This window comes from Colobus angolensis, unplaced genomic scaffold (assembly GCF_000951035.1).
Source record: "Colobus angolensis palliatus isolate OR3802 unplaced genomic scaffold, Cang.pa_1.0 Scaffold59, whole genome shotgun sequence".
NCBI classification, from domain to species: Eukaryota; Metazoa; Chordata; class Mammalia; order Primates; family Cercopithecidae; genus Colobus; species Colobus angolensis.
The window spans coordinates 1,663,370-1,688,044 of NW_012119487.1; the positions used below are offsets into that span (position 1 = coordinate 1,663,370).

At 38.5% G+C, this 24,675-nt stretch overlaps 1 protein-coding gene across 1 annotated transcript; it reads left to right on the forward strand.

Annotated features, from left to right (window-relative positions):
* The first annotated feature begins 1,093 nt into the window (after nt 1–1,093).
* Nucleotides 1,094–23,971, forward strand: LOC105526332 (putative dimethylaniline monooxygenase [N-oxide-forming] 6). The gene is made up of 8 exons (XM_011962286.1): nt 1,094–1,225; nt 6,091–6,279; nt 8,955–9,117; nt 10,193–10,335; nt 12,032–12,105; nt 14,357–14,712; nt 16,664–16,736; nt 23,224–23,971. Exons 1-8 carry the CDS (start codon nt 1,094–1,096, stop codon nt 23,564–23,566), a joined length of 1,473 nt encoding a protein of 490 aa, XP_011817676.1. The 3' UTR covers nt 23,567–23,971.
* Nucleotides 23,972–24,675: the final 704 nt, after the last annotated feature.

A 24,675-nucleotide genomic window follows, 5' to 3' on the forward strand; every position in this document is an offset into this window, starting at 1 on the left:
GAATGGCCAGAGGAAGGGAAGGAGGGAAACAGAAGCAGGAAGCACAGGTATAGAAATGTGAGGGAGCCAGAGACAAGCTTCAAAGACCACCATTCTGTCTTTTGAGTTCACTAGTTTTACAAGCTCCTCTACTAGAGTTAGTTCAGCAACTCAGATCAGGCCCTCCTAAGTTTCCAGAAATCTGAGCTACTTTTCACTGTTGGCACAACAAAACATTTCATTATAGTCCAGGTGCATAGCCTTTGTTTATATATTCTATATTTCCAAAGCAAAAATAAATGAAAGAATCATTGTTCCCCTAATCTCCCAGGAGTTTCACCTTACAGCTCCCGTGGCCATGGCAGTCACTGTTTTATACTTTTTGTAACAAGAACCAGGGACTTCATTCTTGCCCTTTTCCTATGCCTTTCTTTTTACTCCACCCACCCCTCCCCTGTTCTTCTCTTATCCCTACCACACTCAATCCTTCTCTTTCAGATTTTACTAGGGTTCTATACCATTAAAAATACAAGGAAAAAAAAGGAATTTTTACTTTAAGAATAACTCCTCCCCCTTTCCCAATTTTTACATCAAAAGATATTGTTAAATGCCATTCTCTTCCACATTTAGAGAACTGCAAATTCTCTGGGGAGAGAAAGGTGATTGCTTAAGAGGTGAAGCACCTTAGAGCATTCAAAATGAGGAGTGATTTTGTACAGAGGATGTCATGCAGCAGGCTGAACGTCTATTTCCCATTCCTTTATTTGTTACCTCTGAGACCTTGAAGAAGTAGTTTCTAGTCCTGGCATGCCAAAGCTTCATCTGCAATTGAGAGCATTGGATTGATGATCTTCAAGGTCCTTCCTGCTCTAGCATTCACTGACTCTGCTATTTTTGACATATTGAATAATCAGAAGTAGCCAGTTTTAGTATCTTATTGTAGCAAAAGTGGTAAAAATAATGAGCATATACTATCAATGTGCATCTATGTCTTCTTATGTTTGAGTGAGGTTCCTGATACATAAACCTTGGCTGATAATTTCTACTGAAAAAATCGTAAGTATTAAAGACACTCTTCTGAAGGTGTTCTCTCCAGACTCTCCTACAGGCAATCATGAGCAAGAGGGTTGGCATCATCGGAGCTGGAGTCAGTGGCTTGGCTGCCATACGGTGCTGTCTGGAGGAGGGGCTGGAGCCCACTTGCTTTGAAAGGAGCAATGATGTTGGAGGCCTGTGGAAATTCTCGGTGAGTGGCACATCATTGTAACACCAGTGAAAGGAGATGGGTTCCAATGCAAATCAAATCTGGTCAGTTCTAATTCAGATTTAGGAGGCAGGTCACAAAAGCTCCAGATCTGGAAAGTAAAATCTTACCTCTCCCATCATACTAATGCCCTAAAAACTATTTCACACCAGCAAAATTTGTCCTGAAAAGGACATCTTCAGCTCATTAAACATCATCATCTGCATGGTGAAGTCCAGATCTCCAAGCTGTAAAGGGCACTAATGTTAGTAATTAGTCAAAAGTGTACCATGGCCTTCCCAGGTAACTGAAACGATTCTATTCTTTATTGCTCTTAAATGCCAGGAACATGGTTGGAAAAGAGGCAAACAAACCTGGACTGAGATCTTGAGGTCAGAAGTCCTGAGTTCTAATTTCAACTTGTAGGTTTTCTAGGCAGACAGATTTCAGGCCAGTTGCTTTTGTTTCCCTGGACCTCAAATGCTCATTTGTCAAATGCAGAGGATATGATTCTATAATTAACTTATGTCTATTGGGCAGATAGAAATTATAATAGATGATGATTGTGTGTGATGTGTGTGCAGTTGTTGAATAGTCTATCAGCTCCAAATCCAAAGAGAAAAATTATGGTCTTTGCCATTTGGACTCACCGTAGAAATAATATAATTAGGAAATAGTCCTTGTAAACACATTTTTTTTTTAAATTTCAAAGCCAAGTTTGGAGAAACTTCTAGTTCTTCTGTCCTGAATTTCCCAGTCATTGTAATCAGTTATTGATGATACATATTTGGCTTGAAAACATTATATTCACATCATTCGTCTTGTAACTACTTCCTGTCCTGGTCTCAGTTATTGCCCTGCCTGCACCAATAGCCTCCTCCAATAGAGTATATCAGTGCTGACTTAGAACACATCTTTATTCTTCTCCAAGCTTTTTTAAAAAAAATTTGGTTTTGTAACCCTTAAAGCACTCCATGAGATATAAGGTCAATAATTTTTATTTCCCAGTAGGGGGTAATCAAGAGTTAATATTTTTCAAGAATTTAATTTTCCTTATTTACATTTGCTCAGGGAAATGTGGACAGCTTAGACTAAATCATAAAATGGCTTTCTACCATCTCCCTAGTAACAATTAAATTATGCTTGAACATCTATTCTGCTAGTTTGTGCTAAGTACTGGAATGATAAATATGGAATATAATCACTCTTTGTAAATGGTTCCATTTCATTTGATTAAGCAAACCATAATATAATTCCACAATCCTTTGATAGAAAATGGGCAAAAACTCATTTGATAGCAGAATCTCTTCTGAAATCATAAGATTAAAAAACGTGAATTGGATCAACATGAGGCTAAGGCTCACTTTCTGTTGTACAGCAGAAATTTTATTGCATTTGACAGATTGCCGCCCCAGATCTGTCTAGGAGTGTTATGGAGCGAAGTCCAAAAATGTACACATTCCAAAATATATCTGGCCCTAAGACTTTTAAATAAGAGATTACATAATCACAATAACAAGATAGACCTTGTCACCATCAATTCAATGGACAAGTACCTCGAACTTTTAGAAGAGGGTGGACTACGGAAATCTTAGTAGGTCAAAGTAAACCTCCCACAGGGATTACACTTAGCCTTGAAGGATAACCCCAGACAAGCAAAACAGAGGACACCCTGTGACACAGCTAGAGAGTGCATTTCCCAACAGTCCGCGAATGGCACTCCATAGACCTATGCAGGCATTGGCTGTGTGCCAGCACCAGGTACTAGACACTAACAATCAGGAGGCACAGAAAAGGCGATGAACATGGTGTGTGCAGAGAGGGATCCATGAGTTAGCCAATATAGCCAGATCAGAAAGTTTATTTAAGGAAGCAATAATATGATACAAAGATCAATAACATACAAAGTTGGACTCTGAGTTATCAATAAGATGCAAAGCTGGATTCTGAGTTATCCACAAGAGGAAATTCCTCTTTTCCATAAGGTCGTGTCTGTAAGCAATATTCTACTCAAAGGCCTGGTGAGGAGATGGACCCATACAAATACTGAAAACTTTAGCTCCCTCCACACACCCCAACCCTTCCTTCTTTTCTTAGAAAAGTTGCTTGGCACAATATATAATCAGAGAGGAATTTTTTTAACATGTTACATAAGACTTTATCTTGCAAGCCTTTTTTAGAAGGTGTTCTAGCAGACAGAAACCTGATAATTCTGAACTTTTCACTATTTGCTTTTTCTGAGAAATGAAAACCAAATGGGATTTGCATACTAGCAGGCTGAATGTGAGTGTGTTTTCAGTTTCATCCACTCCTAAATAGGGCCTCATGTCCTCAAAAGATTTTATTACTGTTGTAATAACAAGCTGCTTAACAGCCAAGTGCGGAGACTCACGCCCATTATCCCAGCACTTTGGGAGGCCGAAGCCGGTGGATCACCTGAGGTCAGGAGTTCCAGCCTGGCCAACATGAAAAAACTCCATCTCTACTAAAAACACAAAAATTAGCCAGGTGTGGTGGTGGGTGCCTGTAATCCCAGCTACTCAGGAGGTTGAGGCAGGAGAATCTCGAACCCAGGAGGCAGAAGTTGCAGTGAGCTGAGATCATGCCACTGCACTCCAGCCTGGGCAACAAAGAAAGACACCATTTCAAAAAAAAAATGCTTAACAATAAGTTAGTAGCATTTTGATTGCAAAAGCTGTAACCAGGACTATTTGAACTTTTTCCCACTCATTTATTCATATATTCATTCGATTAATACGTACTGAGTACATTATGTGTAGGGTACTATGTTAAGCATAGCTGCAGATAAGAGACCAGTCAGCACTGTCAAAGCAGTGAGAAAACAAGTATTAGAATAACTATAAGTGACTATATAATTAGGGCAGTAAGGATAATGGGAGCTCAGTAAAGCTAAAGATGATTTGGCAGTAGCTGAGAGGGAAGGTAAGGAAAGGCATGAGAAAGTTGAAGGCAACTTTTGAGCATATTTCAAGGGCATATTTAGACAAGGAGATATGGGACTCATAAGCAGAGCTGGAATAGGAAAGAAGATCAAGGTAGACTGCTCAGATGCATGTACAACATTCTGAAATTAACCTCTGCCTTTGCCCTCAAGTTACTTATGTTCTCGTGGGAAAGATGAGAGATGAACACAGTTATCATCTAAGACAGATGGTGCCCACAGCTGCTTAGATCTCTGGTTCTAGGGCAAGCTCCCTCAGCTAGAGGCAGAGTCTAAGTTGAATTTCCTCCTTACTGGCTCAAACCACACCTCATATTGAAATAATAAAAATGCCTGCTCCTTGGAGCAACTGACTTGTTATATAATACATTTGCTTTTTTGTGTTTGTTTGGAGAACAGTGTTTTAGGAAAAATTCCAAGGAGCTGTAGTGTACGTACTCTTCTCTCCTTGTGTTATAATTGCCTGGGGTCAAGAGGCATAAAAATATTTCAAGATGGAAATATTCCAAGGCCTTAGCATCTGTTTCCCAGAACAGAGTCTCACATCCTTTAACCAGGCTCCATCCCACAGTTCAGCCCTGCCTCCTTTCAATGGGCAGCTGAAAAAAAACCTCCTTCCAACCTCTCCTCCTTCTCACAACCATCAGTAAAAGGCACTAGTTGTGGGTGAAAGGGAAGCACTCAGCCTGCCAAACTGCTGGGCATGAGCCTTCACACTTTTTCTGACCTCCACAAACATTTTTAAAAGTTTAAATTCCTGTGCTTCCATGTTTATGAGAAATACAGCAACCATGAACAGAGGAAGATTAGGTTTTCAACTTCAGAAAAAATACTGAGGCTTCGGGCAGCCGCCTACTTCCCCACTGGGACACAATCCTCTCAACCCTTTCCAGCACTTTTTGTCTCCCTCTTCCAGAGGTCATCTGGTGTGAGAGGGAGATACACATCTTGAATCCATCAGCAACGTGACATTCCATCTCTTTCCCCCATTGCACAAGAGTCCCTCCGGGACCTTGGAAGCAGAAAGCTGCCAGCTCTGAAATGTATGTTCAAGGCAGCACATTGTGTGCACTTTTACCCTACCCTCACGACTGAGAGGAAATGTTTATTTTCAATTTAGCCTTTGACTGCTTCTAAAAGATAAGCCACTTTTCAATTACACAGAGGCTTTACAATGAAGTGCCAAGATCTAACACATGTTCTAAGGGCTCTGGTTTCCTGTGTTTCTTTGGTGAGGAGTGAAGGCCAGCAACTGGTGAGCCAAAGAACAGGGTTCATTTACAACAGAGCAGTGGTTGTCAAAGTGTGGTTCCTAAACCAGCTGCATCAGCATCACCAGGAACTTGTTAGAAATGCAAACCACCTCAGACAATACCCAAGACAGATTGAATCTGAAATTCTAAGACTAGGGCTCAAGAATCTATGGTCCAAGGAGCCCTCCAGGTGATTCTGATTATGCCAAAGTTGGGAAACCACTTCAATATCGGGTTGCTGCCAGTGAAGAGTTTGCTAAACTCCAAGAGCAAATAAATAGGCTGGAAGTCAAAGCCTCCTCTAAACTGTTTTGGTTTTTGTTTTTTTGTTTGTTTGTTTGTTTGTTTTAACCTGAGTATAAGGTCAGAACCAGTGGTGGCACAGGAGAAAGCAAAAACCACTAAGTGACTATAAAGACAGAGCTAACATTGAGGGTAATTACAGTAAGAGGATTCACGTGGAAAGAGCTCCAGTTCTGTGCCAGGTGCTACGTGAAGGGCTTTCCATTCCATATCTTACTGAGAGCTTTTAATTTTTGTTTATGCTTTTAAATATTAAAAGGGTTTTTTAGTCAACCAAGAATTAAACCCCTGTGTTCGCTGAAGGGAAGACAATTCTTGGCTTTCTCTTTAAGCTTTCTTATTCTCCCTAGGACCCCACAGAAGAAGGCAGAGCCAGCATTTACCAGTCTGTATTCACGAATTCTTCCAAAGAAATGATGTGCTTTCCAGACTTCCCTTACCCGGATGATTACCCAAACTACATGCACCACAGCAAGCTCCAGGAATATATAAAGACATGTGCCCAAAAGAAGGATCTTTTAAGATACATACAGTTTGAGGTAGGGGCCTCATAACTTGTACTGTTGAAATTAATGTATGTGTGGGTTAGAGAAAAGGAGACAGCAAACTATTATAAAACTTAGAGCCAAATGTTTGGGCACCTCAGTAATCAAAGGTTGGCTCTGATTATAAAGCATTCATGCACTGATTTTTTTTTTCTACTAGACTTATTAGTCCACTACTCCCTGAGAACTTCCAGACTACCTTAGAAAATGGAGGCAGCTATCCCGTCATTGTCCACTTTCCACCCTCATGCTCTGATGTTTTGGAAATAATCCAGAATTCTTTAGTATTTATTAGGAATTTTGTCAGTTCAATGCCAATGAGTTGTGGTTCAAAAAACCACAGCATTTGGTAGGAATTCTCCCATTACGTTATGAAAAGGTTAACAACTTAAATGGGAAATATAGTCATTGCCCCCATTTTTACCCACTCAGTTCGTAAGTTTTTTTTTATTAAAAAGACTTGAGATTTCAGCATTGTTTCTGTGAGAATAATGTTTTACATTTGTTTGGGACTCTTTACTGAGCATTTCTGTCTGTGTGTTTGAAACTCTTAACCTCAATTAACTGCTGTTAAATGCAGAACACATGCCTATAGTGGGAAAAACAATCAGCAGAATTATGAATTGTGGTGATATTTACATCATTATTTTACCTGGAGTAGCCCCAAATGTATAGTAAAAATAAAATTTTCCAATAGTCATTTTATTCCATCCATTCATTACATTCATTTGCTTCCATCACGGTATTAATATCAACAAACATTAATGAAGTTTCTACTGTGTGCTAGGATTGTGCTATGTGCTACATGTAAAAGAAAAGGAGGTCTAAGACTCAGCTGTCACGAAGTTATTTCAAAATAAATATATAAAGAGTAAGTAACAAGATTCCAGTAACAATTTCAATCAAAGAGAAAACTTTTTAAAGCTATCTATGATTTGTTTATAAATAAAACAATGCTATGGAGATCATGAAGCAAGAGGCAACACTTTGGGGGAAGGTATTTTCTACAGGAGGTAAAATTTAGTTGTATTTAGCAGGTGTTTTAGATAAATGAGTGGCATGAGTACAATTAGAGAGGTGAGAAAATGCCCTGCTCATTTGGAGAACAGTGTGGGCAAACCAAGTTGGCTAGGAGGGAGATATATCTGCTAAGATGAGATATGGCCACATATATCAGTAAACTAGTGTGTAAATACTGTGATTTTGAAAAACAGAGGATTATTTTGCAACCATGTAAAAGAAGTCCAAAGAAGGGACACCCAGAGCTTCTGTGATGGCACCCAAGTCATCAAAGATTCAGCTTCACCCTTCTTAGCATGAGGCCTACATCATGAGGTTTGCCTTGTGGTCCAAAACAGTTGCTGACGCTGGAGCCATCACATCTGCCTTCTAGGCCAAAAAAAAAAAAGGAAAGAATAAAGGGCAAAGGGATGTTCTCCCAGCTGAATCAGCTCCCCTTTTACAAATTCTCCTGAAAAAGCTGTCCAACATTGTCTGCTTATATCTCACAGGACACCTTAGTTGCGCAGGAACCTGGAAAATGCATCCCTTTGCTGGGTATGTTGTCACTCCAAACAAAATCAGGGTTCTGTTAGTAAGAATGAAGGGAGAATGGACATTAGGGAAGCAATTTGCAGCATATGTTCCAGAAAAGTCTGTGGGAATAACAGAAAATAAAACCAAAAGAGTAAATTGGAACAAAATTGCATGGACTTAATAGTAATCACATTCGAAATGTAGAATAAGTTTAAGAGGCTGTGAAGTAACAGAAATTGAGCAGGAGACATGAAATAATATGGTCCTTTAGAAAGATTAATCTGATAAGCAGGACAAACGATGGCTTGTAAGAAATGGGAGACTGAAGACAGGCTAGTTAGAGTTTTTGCCATAGTCCATGCAAGGGAGTGATAAGGACTTGAATGAAGGCAGTGTTAGCAATCATGGAAAGAAAGTGTGAGATTGGGAGAGAAATTATTGTTTAAACGTAAGGCAAGGATGGAGAAATAACAAGGAAAACAAGTCGTGGATTTGAAGCATAAGTGACTGGGAGGTTCATGTCATCATTCAAAGAAATAAAGTCAGAAGCCAGTTTCAAAGGAAATTTAAGTAGGTCAATCAAAACCTGCTACATATGAGGAAGTATTAGGTGGCCCTCCAGATGGAAAGGTCAAGCTAAACTGGATAGAAGAGAGACCAAGGATAGATGTATTTGTATATTCATACCATGAAAGTTGCTAATATTTCTAAGGTAGAGTATTTATGCAGAGCAAAAGAGACGCCAATGATCAAACCTTGAGATAGTCCCATATTTATTGAGTAGATGGAAGATGAGGTCAGAAAAGGAGGAAGTCATGTCAGTAGAGAGTAGCCATAAGAAAATAACACAGATTTGTTAGATGACATCATTCACAAAAATATTCAGTGTGATTTACCCCTTAATCTACTAACTTGATGTCAAAAAGTAGATGTACTCCAGTGAGTAATTTTTCTTGTGAGATTCAAATACTCACTGAAGATTCACTGTGACTCCAATTTTAATATCTTTCTATACATCTCTGAATGACCAAGAGAGCTCATAACAATTATTTCTTCCACAGAAACAAAGCAAGAAGGAAAAAAATTTTCACATACAGAATTGTAAATAGAAAAATAAATTTTCTGGTTTCAAGACCTTGGTTTCCAGTATAAAGAAATGTACCAGCTTCTTAGTCATGGGCCAATGGGTTGTTGTTACTGAAAAGGATGGGAAACAGGAATCTACTGTTTTTGATGCTGTAATGATTTGTTCAGGACACCATGTATACCCCAATCTGCCAACTGATTCCTTTCCTGGTAAGTTTGAAAAATATATAATAATCTGGGGACTTTATATGCAAACCTCAAGAGTTAGAAACATATAGTTCTATAGACATTACATAATGATTATTCTTAATGTCCCAAAGATTTCAAAAGAAAAAAATTAAGTTTAATGATAGGATAGATATAGTAATAAATAGCTTCACAAGTCCTTATATTAAAAAAATCAAGGACCTGCAAGCCAGAGATCAGACAAACACAAGTTCCTATTTTACAGACAGTAACTGAAATATAAGTTCTGACAGCACATGGGATCTCCGACCACATTTACATTCAAAAAAGGAGTCCAACTGCCAAATGGCTTATGTTATTTATAAGAGACTCCTAAGTTTCTAATTTCATCTTCATCCACAATTTTCAAATAAACTTTAGAAATCTCAGTGATTTGCGTGTGGGTACATGCATGGGTGTGTGTATAGCAGCACACTTCATTACCATCCAAAACTGGCAAACCTGAAATAAATACAACATAGATGGAGCCTTCCTTCCATGCCACAGGAACACAGTCTACTCAAAGATATTAGAGTTCCCATGTCTGGGTATGATGTCCGTAGGCTAAGTCAAATTAAAGAGTAAAGGTTCAGAAGGAAAATAAGATTAAAATTCTTAATGTTAACAGGCAGTATATTTAATGTTTATGAGCATGGGATCAGAACACCTGGGTTCAACTTATTATTCCACTAGTTCCTTACCACTTAACTTGTCTCAATTTCCTCATCTTTTAAAACAGGGACAATAGCCTACCATGCAGGGATGTTATCAAGATCAAATGGCTAAAACATGTAAAGCATTTAGCAGAGGATCTAGCCCACAGAGTTAACTCAATAAATATTAACCATTATTATTATCGAAACATAAATTCTCATGCCTTAAGATTTTTTAAGACACTAAAAGTAACTTTTCGGGGGCTTAAGGTCAAAAAATGCTAAATGGATACACTTCAACGGGGGAATTTTTTAATTAAAACCGATAATAGGTTTAAAAAGACACAAAGAAAACATCTTCATAATTTCTGAAAATCAGTTCAAACCACTCACCATGTTCCACTTAGGCCTGGACCGGTTTCGAGGCAACTACCTCCATAGCCGGGATTATAAGAATCCAGAAGCCTTCAAGGGGAAGAGGGTCCTCGTGATCGGTCTGGGGAATTCGGGATCTGACATTGCTGTTGAGCTCAGCCGTCTGGCTACACAGGTACATGACATAAAGGTTTTGGGAAATAAACCTAAGGTAGGGCTGTGCTACTAAGTCAGCAGCCAAGGCACTAAGGATGGTACTTACATGTCACATCACAAGAGATCCACTTTTTGTATGTAGTCCTTTAAATCAAGGAGGACTTGAGATATCCTCCATGTGAAGCCACGTAATGTGGCCCATGCTAGTAAGGAAGTACATTCCATTGAATCCAAAGATAAGTGCATGAGTGTGTGTATGGATAGGTGAGTGTGTATGTGTGTATTTCTTGTTTTCATTTTATATTCTGATCACCTCCAAACAGACTAGCTCCTGGTCAGACTTAATCTTTATTTATTTAACAGTATTAATTATAACCTATCATGCAAAAAGCACTCTGTTTACTACCCTGAAGTTCTGAAAGATATACATGATTTGGTATTTACTAACATTAATTCAATCAACAGCAGATGCTTAACAAATATTGGGCACTTACTATGCTTACTATGTGTCAGAACTATGAAAAACAAAAAAAAATGCATAAATAAGTTAAACTAGTTCCTGACTTCAAGGAAGAGTCAATGGATGGAGATGAGGTTCACAGGTACACACAGACTATTACCAAAGGAGGTAGTGAGTCTTCCAGTAGAATTAGGTGTGGCAATAGCAACACAGGGAAAAGAGAATCTAACTTAGCCTGGATAAGGTCAAGGAAGACTTCCCAGAGGACTCCAAGCTGAATCATGTATCACCAATAGACCCTAAAGAAACAACATATTTTTAAGAAAATAGGTTCTCCATAAATAAATTCTTAAATGGATGTAAATAAAACCTAAATTTTTTAAACTAAAACTTCCCTTCAGTTATCACAAAGTAAAAGTCTATTTTGCAAAGATGGTAAAATAGATAAGCAGCCAGACTCATCTCAGGGCTGAGGCAGTTGCCATGGTTTGGGTTGCTCAGGAAAAGTCCTTGGGGTATGTGTGTAGGGAGAACTGGAAAAGACAACCAGGGACAGAGAACAGAATTAAATCCTTGACACCTCATCAGCCTAATTTCAGCTAGAGATTTAGCTACATTTTTCCTCCACCTAGCACACTATCACCAGCCACAACCTCTGGGGCTCACTGGATCATCTGGTCCCTACCAGACTTGCCATCCTAGTCTATGAGTGTGTGAAGATTAAACCATCACAGTTGAACACAGAGCCCTATTGTTCCTTGAGGTATGGTTCTAATCCTTTCAACAACTACACACCAGCCCTCAGGGGTGGTGAGAGAGTCCTGTCTCTATGAGTTTAAATTTTAGACTTTAAATTTTTTTTTTTATTTTAAGTTCTGGGATACACATACAGAACAAGCATAGGTATGCATATGCCCCCCACTCCCCCGACAGGTCCCCGTGTGTGTTGTTCCCTTCCCTGTGTCTATGTGTTCTTGTTCAACTCCCACTTATGAGTGAGAACATGCGGTGTTTGGTTTTCTGTTCCTGTGTTAGTTTGCTGAGGATGATGGTTTTTACAGCTTCATCCATGTGTCTGCAAAGGACATGAACTCATTCTTTTTTATGGCTGCTAATCAATTTATTTAGACCCACCTTTTAAAAGTGTTCCTACTTGGATATTGAGGAAAATGCATGAAAGCGCCCAAAGAAGTGTGTTGTGTTTGTTTATTTCTCACAAAGTGATACTGAAATCTGTGTTGCCTTTCCCCACCAGGTCGTTATCAGTACCAGAAGTGGTTCCTGGGTCATGAGTCGGGTCTGGGATGATGGCTATCCTTGGGATATGGTGTATGTTACCCGCTTTGCATCCTTTCTCCAGAATGTCCTTCCTTCATTCGTCTCTGACTGGTTATATGTCCAGAAGATGAACACATGGTTTAAGCATGAGAACTACGGCCTGATGCCTTTAAATGGGTACTTAAAACTAGAATTTCTTTTTCAAAAAAGGGGGGGCACTCATTTAAGTGAATGTATTCTCTCTAGAACTTACTTTTGTTGTCTCATTGAGCCTAGTAACATTAAACTAAAGGTTTCACAGGTGACAAGATATACCCAGAGACCATGTATGGCTTGGAAACCTTATTGAAATTAGTCTAGTACAGAAAGGGTATAGAAAAACCTGAAATGGAGATGATGCTGGCAGATAAATCACCCTGCTATGCATGCTTCTTTTGTGATAGCTACAAGCTAACACATAGAACTTTGAGGACTGAACAAACTTAAATTGGTTTTTTGGAAGAATATCTTGTCCATGCTTATGGATGAAAGGGGATATCAATAATAACACCTGCTTTTCAAGACGGTTGTGGTATTCAATAATATAAAAATACAAGAATTGCTTTGTAAATGATAAAGCTTTAAAAAAATTGGTTCTTCTTAGTTTCAAATTTCTTAATGTGCTTCAAAGGAGCAAATAACAAAACAGTGTTAATCAACATGTCTCAGCAAGTAGGATGTCTCAAAACAAAAGTATACACTTCTTCCACCCCGAAATGTTGACATTTTTGCAGAACCATCAGGAGGCATGGAACACGTAAAGCAATGAAGAGTCACAGGACTAACATGGCCCATAAGATTAGTCAATTCATTTATTTACTTCTTTATAGAGACAGGGCCCAACACTTACTAATTAGGAAGGTCACTCCAGGTAGAAGAACCAGCATATCAATAGAAAAAAAGAATATTTAAGTTGATAAGAAAAGAAAGAACTGAGAAATTTTATCTCCTGGTCCATGCTAGCCAAAAGTTTCATTGTGTTCAGAGAAAGGTTAAGAAAAAGGAGGAACTGCAAATCAAAAGAGCAAATGCCAGATTTAGGAGCTAAACTGTCAATCCGAAGCACTTATACTACCAAGTCGTGCAGACTGCTATAACCCTAAAAAAATGTTGATTTTGTGCATTTAACACTGGGGCCTCCTTGAGGGTAGAGGGTGGGAGGAAGGAGAGGATTAGAAAAAATACTTATCAGGTACTATGCTTATTACCCAGGCGACGAAATTATCTGTACACCAAACCCCTGTGACACACAGTTTACTTATATAACAAACCATGGACCCCCAAACCTAAAATAAAAGTTTTTAAAAATTATGTTCAATATAAGTCCCATAGCTTGAGCTGGTTAAGATTTTTTTATCTTGTAAGAGTGTCTATAAATTATATTTTGGCCTTTCCATTTTGACAATTAAAACATAGTTTTGGAGATGCATTCATTCTAAAAACTAAGCTTCCTTTTGGAAAGGATTCCAATTACCCAAAGTTTCTGGAGGGGGAAAGGGGGAGAAAAAACAGGTTTCATTGCAATCTATGTTTTGCTACCTTGTAAGGTAAAAGAAGAGGTTGCAGGATTAGAAAGACAGAAAATGATATGGAAGTAGAGACACATTTCAGGATTTACAAAGTTTGTGTCTGAGATACTTGCAGGAAATTCCAGAATCTCAAAGGAAACTTAAATCAAAATGAAATATATCGTCCTGAAAAATATTATTCCTAGAATTTTGGCAACTAAAATGCAGTATCAACGTTGTTATACTTTTTTGTGGACACAGCTGATGAAAGAAAACCAAACATGGCAATAAAACTTCCCACCACTGCAAGTTTGACTTCCCCATGTAAGCAAGACTTTAAAGTTATGTTAATAGTGCACTTATAACAACAGTGCTTGCAATTACCAGGAACTGTTTTAAGTACTTTAAGGATAATTGGTCATTTAATTTTCACAACAACCTATGAGGAAGATTCCATCACCATCCCCAATTTTACACATAAAGAAACATACAGAAAAGTAACAACTAGTAAGAGATGGAGCTAGGTTATGAACCTGGGCCATTTGCTTCCAGAGTTGGCATTCTTAACCACTTTATTATGTCTGTAAATTAGTTTTATTCTCATTTAGGAAAGGAATTGCCATGAGAGAAGAGAGTTCAATAGCACTCATGCTGATGTTTAACTGCTCGATGTCATTTCAATGTTATGGGCTGTTGCAGGTATGTCTTGGAAATGAGCTATTTACAGCAAGGATGTTTGCCTCTCATTTCTGTAGTTCCCTGAGAAAAGAGCCTGTGTTCAATGATGAGCTCCCATCCCGCATCCTGTGTGGCCTTGTGTCCATCAAGCCCAGTGTGAAGGAGTTCACAGAAACCTCAGCTGTGTTTGAGGATGGGACCGTGTTTGAGGCTATCGACTCTGTCATCTTTGCAACAGACTATGATTATTCCTACCCCTTCCTTGATGAGACCATCATGAAAAGCAGAAACAATGAGGTCACCTTGTCTAAAGGCATCTTTCCCCCACTAATGGAGAAGCCAACCTTGGCTGTGATTGGCTTGGTTCAGTCCCTTGGAGCTGCCATCCCCACAGCAGACCTGCAAGCCCGCTGGGCTGCTAAAGTATTTGCAAGTAGGTGGGCCATTCTGTCTTTCATTCATTTTATCAATGAACATTTATTGAACACGTGCTATATGCAAAGCACTGTGCTAGGGATACAAAGAGAACAAGACAATCATGTTCCTTGACCTCTCAGAGCTTAAAATGGGGTGTGGGGGATGCCATAATAGGGGAAATTTGGGGGAGTTCTAGCGAGGGGAGTTGGACAGTGAGCTGTTTCACACAGAGCAAACAGCATGTAGGAAGTCATAAAGGTGAGGGGAGTTGGACAGTGAGCTGTTTCACACAGAGCAAACAGCATGTAGGAAGTCATAAAGGTGAGGAAAAGCATGAAATGTGTAAGGACCCAGAAACATTTTGGTGGGAAGGGAATATAAAGCAGAGGCAGGGAGTGGCAAGAAATGCAAGGTTTGTAAGTCATGTTAAAGAGCTTAAACTTCTCATAGGGATTTAGAAGGACTTTGCAAGATTTTAAGCAAGAAAAAACTAGCAGAGGATAACTGCAATGTCAGGCTACATTATGAAGGTTGGAAGGGCCCTGGTGAGTGTTGGAGGTGTGCCAGAAATCTCACTGGTGTCAACTTCTGTCAGAATAACAAAGTCAGGCCACTCTGATTCTCGTGACAATCTTCTTCTTCCCTCCCTCTACTCTAGACCTCATGGTCTCCAGGGACTACAAGTAGGCTTATGTGAGGAAATCAAGATATGAGGATTACATGGAGAAAGGCAATGTCTCAAATATATTGATTTAATTTACTCCAGTCATACTATTATTATCATTATTACTAAAAATGTTCTTTTACTCAAGTATTCTCCAAAATATTGACCAATATAGGTATAACTTAGCTAACATAACTAATCTATAAAAACTTACACTATTGGTAATTAGTAAAACATAACAATCATGGAATATATATATATTATCTAAAATTTTTATAGATAAATTTCTATTTCACATATACCATGAAATATCATTATTTAAATAAACCCCATCATTAAATATTTTGTAAATGTGCTCCCTGCAAAATACTTCCATTGCCTTTTTCCTTTGAAAGGCACAACAATGCCAAGAGCCTGAGGTATTATGAGAAGACTGGATGCAGTTCATAAACCTAGGAAATTTTCATGAAGCAAATGATATCATTTATTTATTCCACAAATATTTACTGAACACCTGCTATCTGTTAGACTCTAACCTGGCATTTAGAACACAACAACAAATGAAGCAGAACAAAAATCTGGCCTCGTGCTTTCCAGCAGGGTGTCCAGCCAATATCAATCATAGGGTACTACCAGGCTGACATAAGACCCTAACGATGACTGGGAAGTGTTCATGCATTGCAAATTTTAGAGCAACTTTCATCCATCGTTACAAAGGCAAATAAGCTACCATCTTCAGTTAAAAGAAGTTGCATTGATGTAGTGAAATTTGCAAAAAGCTAAAAAGTGTCCACTGCCCCTTGAAACACTTTAAATAGCTGCAGAAGATGTTTAAAATCCTATGCTTCCTTCCATTATCTCATTTTAAAATGTCAGAAACCTTAAAGGGAACTGTTTTACCAGATTCTTTCTTCAGAGAAGTTTTAGGAAGAAGATATAGAAAAAAATAGGAAGAAATTATTAAGCTATTATATGCATGAAGTGTACTGAGCACATATGTTGAGGATTAGGTCCTCCATAATGTTACAGAAATAAGAGACTGAGTGATTTGAAGCTACGACTATCTCTGCTGTCACTATCTCACTACAGGCCAGCTTTGCCATTCCCAAAGAAGGTGCATTAACTTTTCAGGTCTTTGTTTCTGTGAACTGGTATTTTGCTAAAGATATCAAAGACAGCTCCTCTTAATACAAAAATTTTCAGGAATGCAGTTTATAAAAACCAAATGACTTCCATCATATGTCATTATGCATTTCTGATGTCTTTGTGTTTTTCAATATTTTTCTCTTCATTTCTTTTCTAGACTCATGTACCCTGCCAACTATGAATGAAATGATGGATGACATTGATGAGAAAATGGGGAAAAAACTCAAGTGGTAAGAAATTGTACTTGCTAATAGAGCAAGTCCTAAAATGTGCCTTTATATGTAGAAAACCATTAATATGCTCTAAATATTGTCATTGGTCAGACTTTACATTTTTCGAACACTTGCAATAATCAAACAATATTTAGATAGTAAACAGTCATTACACTTCTTTTGTGTAACTCAAGAATAGAGGTTTTCTATCAGTGATAATTTTGCCCCCCAGGGGACATATGGCAAAATCTGGAGACACTTTTGGTCATTGTGAATGGAGAGGGCATGCTACCAGCATCTTACGGGTAGATAACAGGGATTCTGCTAACCATCCAACAATGCAGAGCACAGTCCACCAAAACACATAATTATCTGGCTCAAAATGTCAATAGTGCTGAGGTTAAGAAACGACTCTATAAATGACTACAGTTGACTTTTGAACAACACAGGTTTGAATTATATGGGTCCACTTATACATGAATTTTTTTCAATTAACATATTGCAGGCTGGGCACGGTGGCTCACGCCTGTAATCCCAACACTTTGGGAGGCTGAGGTGGGTGGATTACCTGAGGTCAGGAGTTCGAGACCAGTCTGGCCAACATGGTAAAACCCTGTCTCTATTAAAAATACAAAACAAAATTAGCCGGGCACGGTGGCGTGCGTCTGTAATCCCAGCTACTCAGGAGGCTGAGGCAGGGGAATTACTTGAATCAGGGAGGTGGAGGTTGCAGTGAGCCGAGATGGCACCACTGCACTCTAGCCTAGGTGACAGAGTGAGACTCCATCTCAAAAAAAAAAAAAAAAATTGCAATTTTTTGGAGATTTGCAGCAATTTAAAAAACTCACAGATGAATTGTGTAGCCTAGAAATATTGAATTAAGAAAAAGATGCCATGTATAAAATATATGTAGATACTAGTCTATTTTATCATTTACTACCATGAAATATACACACATCTATTATTAAAAAATTAAAATTTATCAAAACTTAATGCATACAAACTCTAACAGACTATACATGGCACCATTCATAGCCAAGAGAAATGTAAACAAAGATGCAATATTGTCATAACTGCATAAAATTAATGGTAGTACATGATGTACTAGTATAATAATTTTGTAGCCACCTCCTGTTGGTATTGCAGTGAGCTCAAGTGTTTTGAGTATCTACTTAAAATGCTGTGTGACATTAATCATTTTCACCTGAGCAGCTCATAGCTCCAGTAAATTCTGCATCACAGTAAAAAGTGATCTCTCAAGGTTCTCACATATTTTTATCACGTTTAGTGCAATTCCTTAAGCCTTTAATAACACCATGGGCTCCATATGAAGTGTCATTAATGATGTTGGAAGTGCTCCCAAGAAGCACAGAAAAGTTATGACATTATAAGAAAAAAATTGAGTTGCTTAATATATACTATACATTGAGGTCTGCAGCTCTAGTTGCCCACCATTTCAAGATAAATGAATCTAGTGCAGCTATGCCAGCAGTCATGACATCTTGCACTTTTTGTAAAATATATTTTTATTTTGTATTGAAAATGAAGCTTTTTATGTGGATTCAGGATTGCTATAAGAAAGTATACATATAGACTCTAATATAATTTGAGAAAAAGTGAAGTCATTATATGACAAAGTAAAAGGAAGGTGAAGGATCTAAAGCTGGAAAATTTAATGCCAGCAAAGGATGATTTGATTATATCAGAAAGAGCTTTGGCTTAAAAAATGTAAAGATAACAGGAGACATGCTTGCTACCAACCAAGAAGGAGGAGAAGAATTCCCAGATGTCATTATGAAAATCACTGAGGAGGAAGGATATCTGCCTGAACAGATTTTTAATGCAGACAAAAGTGCCCTATGCTGGGAAAAAAAAAAAAGCAAGCCACAAAGGCCATTTATTAATAAGGAGGAGAAGTGAGCACCAGGATTAGGGAGGGAAATAATAAGCTAACTACTGTTTAGTGCAAATGCAGTCAGATTTATGATCAGGACAGCCCCTATCTATGAAGCTACCCCCTCAAGCCTTGAAGGGAAAAGATGAATCTCAGCTTCCTCTCTTTTGGTTATACAAGACCCTTTATCTGGATTAGCTCCATCAATGCTTTGTCCCTGAAGTCAGAAAGTCCTTGCCAATAACAGACTGCCTTTTAAAGTTTTTTTTTGATATAGACAATGCCCCTGACCACCCAGAACCCCATGTGTTCAACATCGAAGGCATCTAAGTGGTCTAATTTCCCCCAAACACAACATTCTAATTCAGCCTTTATATCAGGGAGTCATACGGATCTTTAATGCTCATCACGTACCGTACTCTATGGAAAAGATTGTCAATGCTGTGGAACACAACCGCAATAGAGAGAACATCATGAAAGTCTGGAAGGATTATACCATCGAAGATACCCTAATTGTTATAGAAAAAGCCATGAAAGCCATCAATCCTAAAACAACATATTTATCCTGGAGAAAACTATGTCCAGATGTTATATATGACTTCAGAGGATTTACAACAGAGCCAATCTCGAAAAAGATTGTGGATATGGCAAAATAAAAAGGCGAAGGTGAAGCATTTCAAGATATGGATCATGGAGAAATTCAAGAGCTAATAGACACCACTATTTTAATTCCACGCCAGAGGAACTAAAAGATGACTTGATGGAGATGAGTGCTTCCAAAGCAGTGCCATATGAGAAGGAAGACATAGAAAAAGCCATGCCAGAAATGAACTGACATTAGATAATCTGGCAGACATGTTCCAGTTATTAGAGACCGCTTTTGACTTCTTTTATAACATAGGCCCCTCTATGATACAGGCACTGAAACTAAAGCAATGATAGAGGAAGGATTACTGCTATATAGAAAATCTTTATAGAAATAAAAAAGCAAAAGTCAGACAGAAATTATTATGTATTTCCATAATTACACCAAAGTGCCTGCCTCTCCTGCCCCCAATTCTACCTCCTTCATCTCTTCCACTTCTGCACCCATGAAACAGCAAGACCAACCCCTTCTGTTTCTCCTCCTCCTCCTCCTCAGCCTACTCAACATAAAGATGATGAGGATGAAGATGTTTATAAGCCACTTCCACTTAATGAATAGTAAACATATTTTTTCTTCCTCATAATTTTCTTAATAACATTTTCTTTTCTCCAGCTTACTTTATTTTAAGAATAGTATTTAATACATATGATATACAAAATATGTGTTAATCAACTGTTTGTGTTATTGGTAAGGCTTCCAGTCAACAGTAGGTTAATAAGAGTTAAGCATTTGGGGAGTCAAAAGTTCCACATGGATTTTTGACTGCAAGAGGACTCAATGCCCCTAACCCCTGAGTTCTTCCAACGTCAACTGAATATAGGAAGTTTCTTTACTTTTTCAAACATTTAACATGGCGTTGATATGTCAACCTAAAGGAAAACACGGAGACAAATTTAATATACAAAGAATTGATTTGGGCCAAGTTTGAGGACTGCAACGCAGGAGCACAGAGTCAAATTGCCCTGAATATACACTCCGTTAGCAGCAGTTACAAGTAGGCTTTTAAAGGAAAAACAAAAGAGTCAACTTCTAAGTTGTTTACCAAGAAGTTACATTAAAATTATGTAGCTATTGATTGGCTATACACTGTTCTTTGTATCACAAATTCCAGGAACATGAAGATGATGGGTGAGACAGCTAGTCAGGAATCAAAATGCCTTTTAACAATTGCCCCCAGGCATTGGTAGAGGGCAACATGACAAGTCCCATATGCCTGGCTATCTGAGCTTGATAAATTTTGCATACCCCACATAGCGCAGACCACTCTGAGCTATTTTTCTTCTCTCACATTGAATGCCACAATGTAGTCACCCACTCAGGGCCTAGAGAAGAAAAGAAATGGAATCCTCAGATTCAACAAAACCTCTTCTGCTCAACTTCATCCAGTTCACAGAACACCTCTCAGAGTTGGGCACTTTTGTGTGCTAACAATTCATGCAGCTTGATAGCCTTTCCTTTAGAGCCCAGTAGGAATAAAGATGAGGAAACAGAGAGGTTAAAATGTTCATCTTATTGTTTAAATTATAAGCTGCTCTTTAGAGTTTGAAAAAGCAAATTAGGCCACGTTCCAACTAAAAGAACTATAGAGGCAGAAAGGGGGTGATCTCTTTTCTGTCATAAGAGGTAATGGCCAACACCCCTATAACAAAAGACAGGTTAACAAGAGAAAAACATAACAGATTTATCATGTGCACATGTGTGCATAAGAGCCTTAGAAAACACGAACTCAAAGGAGGGCCAGTTCGTTCATGTTTAAATATTCTCTTCACTGGGGATAGGGGAGATGGAAGTGTAAAAGTAAATGATTTTTCAGAGGAAATTAATGAGTCCAAAGAACAGCAGCCCGGACCAAGTTTCTCTGTGCTTTGGGGGAGGTGTAATCACCCAACAGATTCATCTTGCTCACTGCCCAGAAAAGCTGATGCACTGAGAACAGCAGGTTTTTCCAATAGAGAGAGTTTAATAAACACACAGCTGTCAGAGGCATTTGAACCAGAGTGACTCCATCTTGAATAGGGGCTGGGTAAAATGAGGCTGAGACCCCTAGGCTGCATTCCCAGGAGGTTAGGCATTCTTAGTCACAGGACGAGATAGGAGGGTAGCACAAGATACAGGTCACAAAGACCTTGCTGATAAAACATAATTCAGTAATGAAGCTGGCCAAAACCCACCAAAACCAAGATGATGAAAAAAGTGACCTCTGGTCATCCTTACTACTTATTATATGCTGATTCTAATGAATTAGCATGCTAGAAGACACTCCCACCAGCACCATGACAGTTTACAAATGCCATGACGATATCAGGAAGTTACCCTACCTAGTCGAAAAAGTGGAGGAACCCTCAATTCTGGGAACTGCCCATTTCTTTCCTGGAAAACTCATGAATAATCCACCCCTTGTTTAAAATGTAATCAAGAAGTAACTATAAGCATACTCAGTTGAGCAGCCCACGCCACTGCTCTATGAAGTAGCCATTCTTTTATTTCTTTACTTTCTTAATAAACTTGCTTTCACTTTACAGACTGGCCCTGAATTCCTTCTTGTGAGAGGTCCAAGAACCCTCTTCTGGGGTCTGGCCAGCTAAACAGAAGGACAGGAGTTTATTACTACTCAAATCAGCCTCCATGAAAATTCAGAGGCTAGGTTTATTTAAGGATAGTTTGGTAGTCCGGGGCTAGGGAATGGGGAATGTTGATTGGTTGGATCAGGCATGAAACCATAGGGAGTCAAAGCTTGTCTTCTGGTCTTCCTGGGAGGAGACCACATGACAAGATGAACCAGTTTACCAGTCTGGGTAGTGCCAGCTGGCCCATCAGAATGCAGGGTCTGAAAAATATCTTGAGCACCAATCTTAGGTTTTAAAAATGGTGATGTTATCCACAGGAGCAATTGGAGACTTCTGACTGCATGACTAATTTCTTACCTTGTGGCTAATTTGTTAGTTCTACAAAAGCAGTCTGACCCCCAAGCAAGGAGGGGGTTTGCTTCGGGAAAGGGCTGTTACCATCTTTGTTTCAAAGTTAAACTATAAACAAAATTTCTCCCATAGTTAGCTTGGCCTATGCTCAGGAATGAATAACGGAAGCTTGGAGATTAGAAGAAAGATGGAGTGATTACATTTTTTTTCACAGTCATAATTTTTTTAAAGGTGATTTCAGAGGTAACATCACAGGATATAGGAGACTGAAGGGAAGAAAGCATGTCAAACAAAGGCTGTCCTGTTCTGCAGACGAAACCTCACAGAGAGCGGCTCTCAGAGTCAGTAGCCTATGATGAAAGTTTCTCTGTCAGACATTCAGCGGTGCCTGACTCTCAGTCTCTCTCTCCTGCGAGTTAATATTTCTGAGAGTGGGCAAGGGAGGCCTCCGAGAAACCTAGTTTCCATCTTCTGTTTACTTCCCTTTCTTTTCTCCACAGATAAAAATCTCCTTCACAAAGGCAGCTTTTCAGGGCTGTTTCCATCTGCAGGCCCTCTGAATGGCCATTTCAAAATCTTTCGAGGAAGTATATATTTTGCAGTAAAATATTTTTTGTTTTCTTTAGTATGAAACAATTTATATTATTAGATTATAGAAGTATTAAAACCATCCATGATCCCACTTTTAAACAAACTAATCTGAAAGTCTAACATTGGGGCAGATTCTAAGCAATGTATTATAAAGAATAATGTGTTAATGAGTAAACTAAGTTAATTGGTCTCCTTAAACCAGAGGGTCAGTATACTCCACGCCACATGGCCAAAGGCAAAAGTCCAACATTACATCAAACTCAGATAGAGATTAGGAAGGAGGAGAAAAGCAGCTCACTTAGCCAAAGAAAAAGCAATAAATTCAATTTTGTAGAAAAGGGGGGCATAAATGGAATTGATATTTAAAATATTATTTTTCTGAAAGAAAACATAAGAAATTAATGCTCTTATTTGCAACTGTAACACTTATTGCAGTATGTTCTCTTCTTTCTTCAGGTTTGGCCAGAGCCAGACTTTGCAGACAGATTATATCACATATATGGATGAGCTGGGCTCTTTCATAGGGGCCAAGCCTAACATACCATGGCTCTTCCTGACAGATCCCCACCTGGCCCTGGAGGTGTACTTTGGCCCTTGCAGCCCATATCAGTTTCGACTGATGGGACCAGGGAAGTGGGATGGGGCCAGAAATGCCATCCTGACGCAATGGAACCGGACAGTGAAGCCAACCAGGACAAGAGTTGTCAGTGAAGCTCAGCGACCCCACCCCTTTTACAATTTGCTTAAAATGCTTTCATTCCCATTACTCTTTCTGGCTACTATACTTACATTTTATTAATGAGAAAGTCTTTGAGGTCTCAAAGTTCAGAGTAGAAGTGTAATCACACAATACAACACACACACACACACACACAATCACAATCTAGTTCCTCTCTCCTTTCCTGAAGTTATGAAAATCAGTATTGGCCCCTTTGAATTAAAGTATAAGTAAAATGGAAAATACTCAGCCTCTCTCTCTGTTGGGAATCTGTTCTCTAAAAGGCTTTTCACATGCTGAATTGGCGAATTTGGGGATGCTTAAGACAAGACAGGAAGTCGAATATGCCTGAGCACGGATTTTCAGGCTGAACAAAGTTTAATAAAATGTAAAGGCATTTTATTTTGTCCATTATACTATATCAACCAAATGTATTTTTCACATTAACTGAAGTTCTTGACATTAAATCAACAGAGAGAGTTAAGTTTATACCAAGACAACAACAAAGATAAAATGAACATATTGCTTGAAAGATACATACTGCCAAAGCTCTCCCAAGAAGAAACATATAACCTGAATAGACCTAAATCTATTAAAGTACTTGAATTTGTAGTTTAAAAACTCTTCCACAAAGAACAACAGGCCCAGATGGCTTCACTGGTTAATTCTGTCAAATATTTAAGAAAGCAGTATACCAATTATACGCAAAATTTTCCAGAAGATTAAAGAGGACAGAATAAACCTCAGCTCATTGTACGAGGTCATCAAAGCCCTGACACCTAAACAAGACAAACACAATCTAAAAATGTAAAATATAGATCAATATCCTTCATGAAGACATATGCAAAAATTCTTAACAAGTGTTAATATAATCCAACAGTATATAAAATGAATCCCATAACCAAGTAAGAATTATTCTGGGAAAGCAATGTTGGTTTAATAGTCAATGTAATTCACCACATTTGTAAACTGAAAATGAAGAACCGTATGATCATCTCAATAGATGCATAAAAAGCATCTGATAAAAGCCAACATCCATTCCTGAAGAAAACTCTCAACAAAGTGATAGAAGGAAACTTCCTCAACATGAAAAAGAGCATCTATGAAAAACCTACAGCTAACATCATACTCAATGGTGAAAAATTAACTGCGGTATTTCTAAGATCAGGAACAATATAAAGGTCTTGGTT

What these genes read in the sequence shown, in the direction of transcription:
- LOC105526332 (XM_011962286.1), top strand. Translation starts at nt 1,094, where the DNA reads ATGAGCAAGAGGGTTGGCATCATCGGAGCTGGAGTCAGTGGCTTGGCT. An exon ending in GAGGCCTGTGGAAATTCTCG is followed by an intron (nt 1,226 to 6,090) that starts GTGAGTGGCACA and finishes TATTCTCCCTAG; the next exon opens with GACCCCACAGAAGAAGGCAG. An exon ending in TCAGCCGTCTGGCTACACAG is followed by an intron (nt 10,336 to 12,031) that starts GTACATGACATA and finishes TTTCCCCACCAG; the next exon opens with GTCGTTATCAGTACCAGAAG.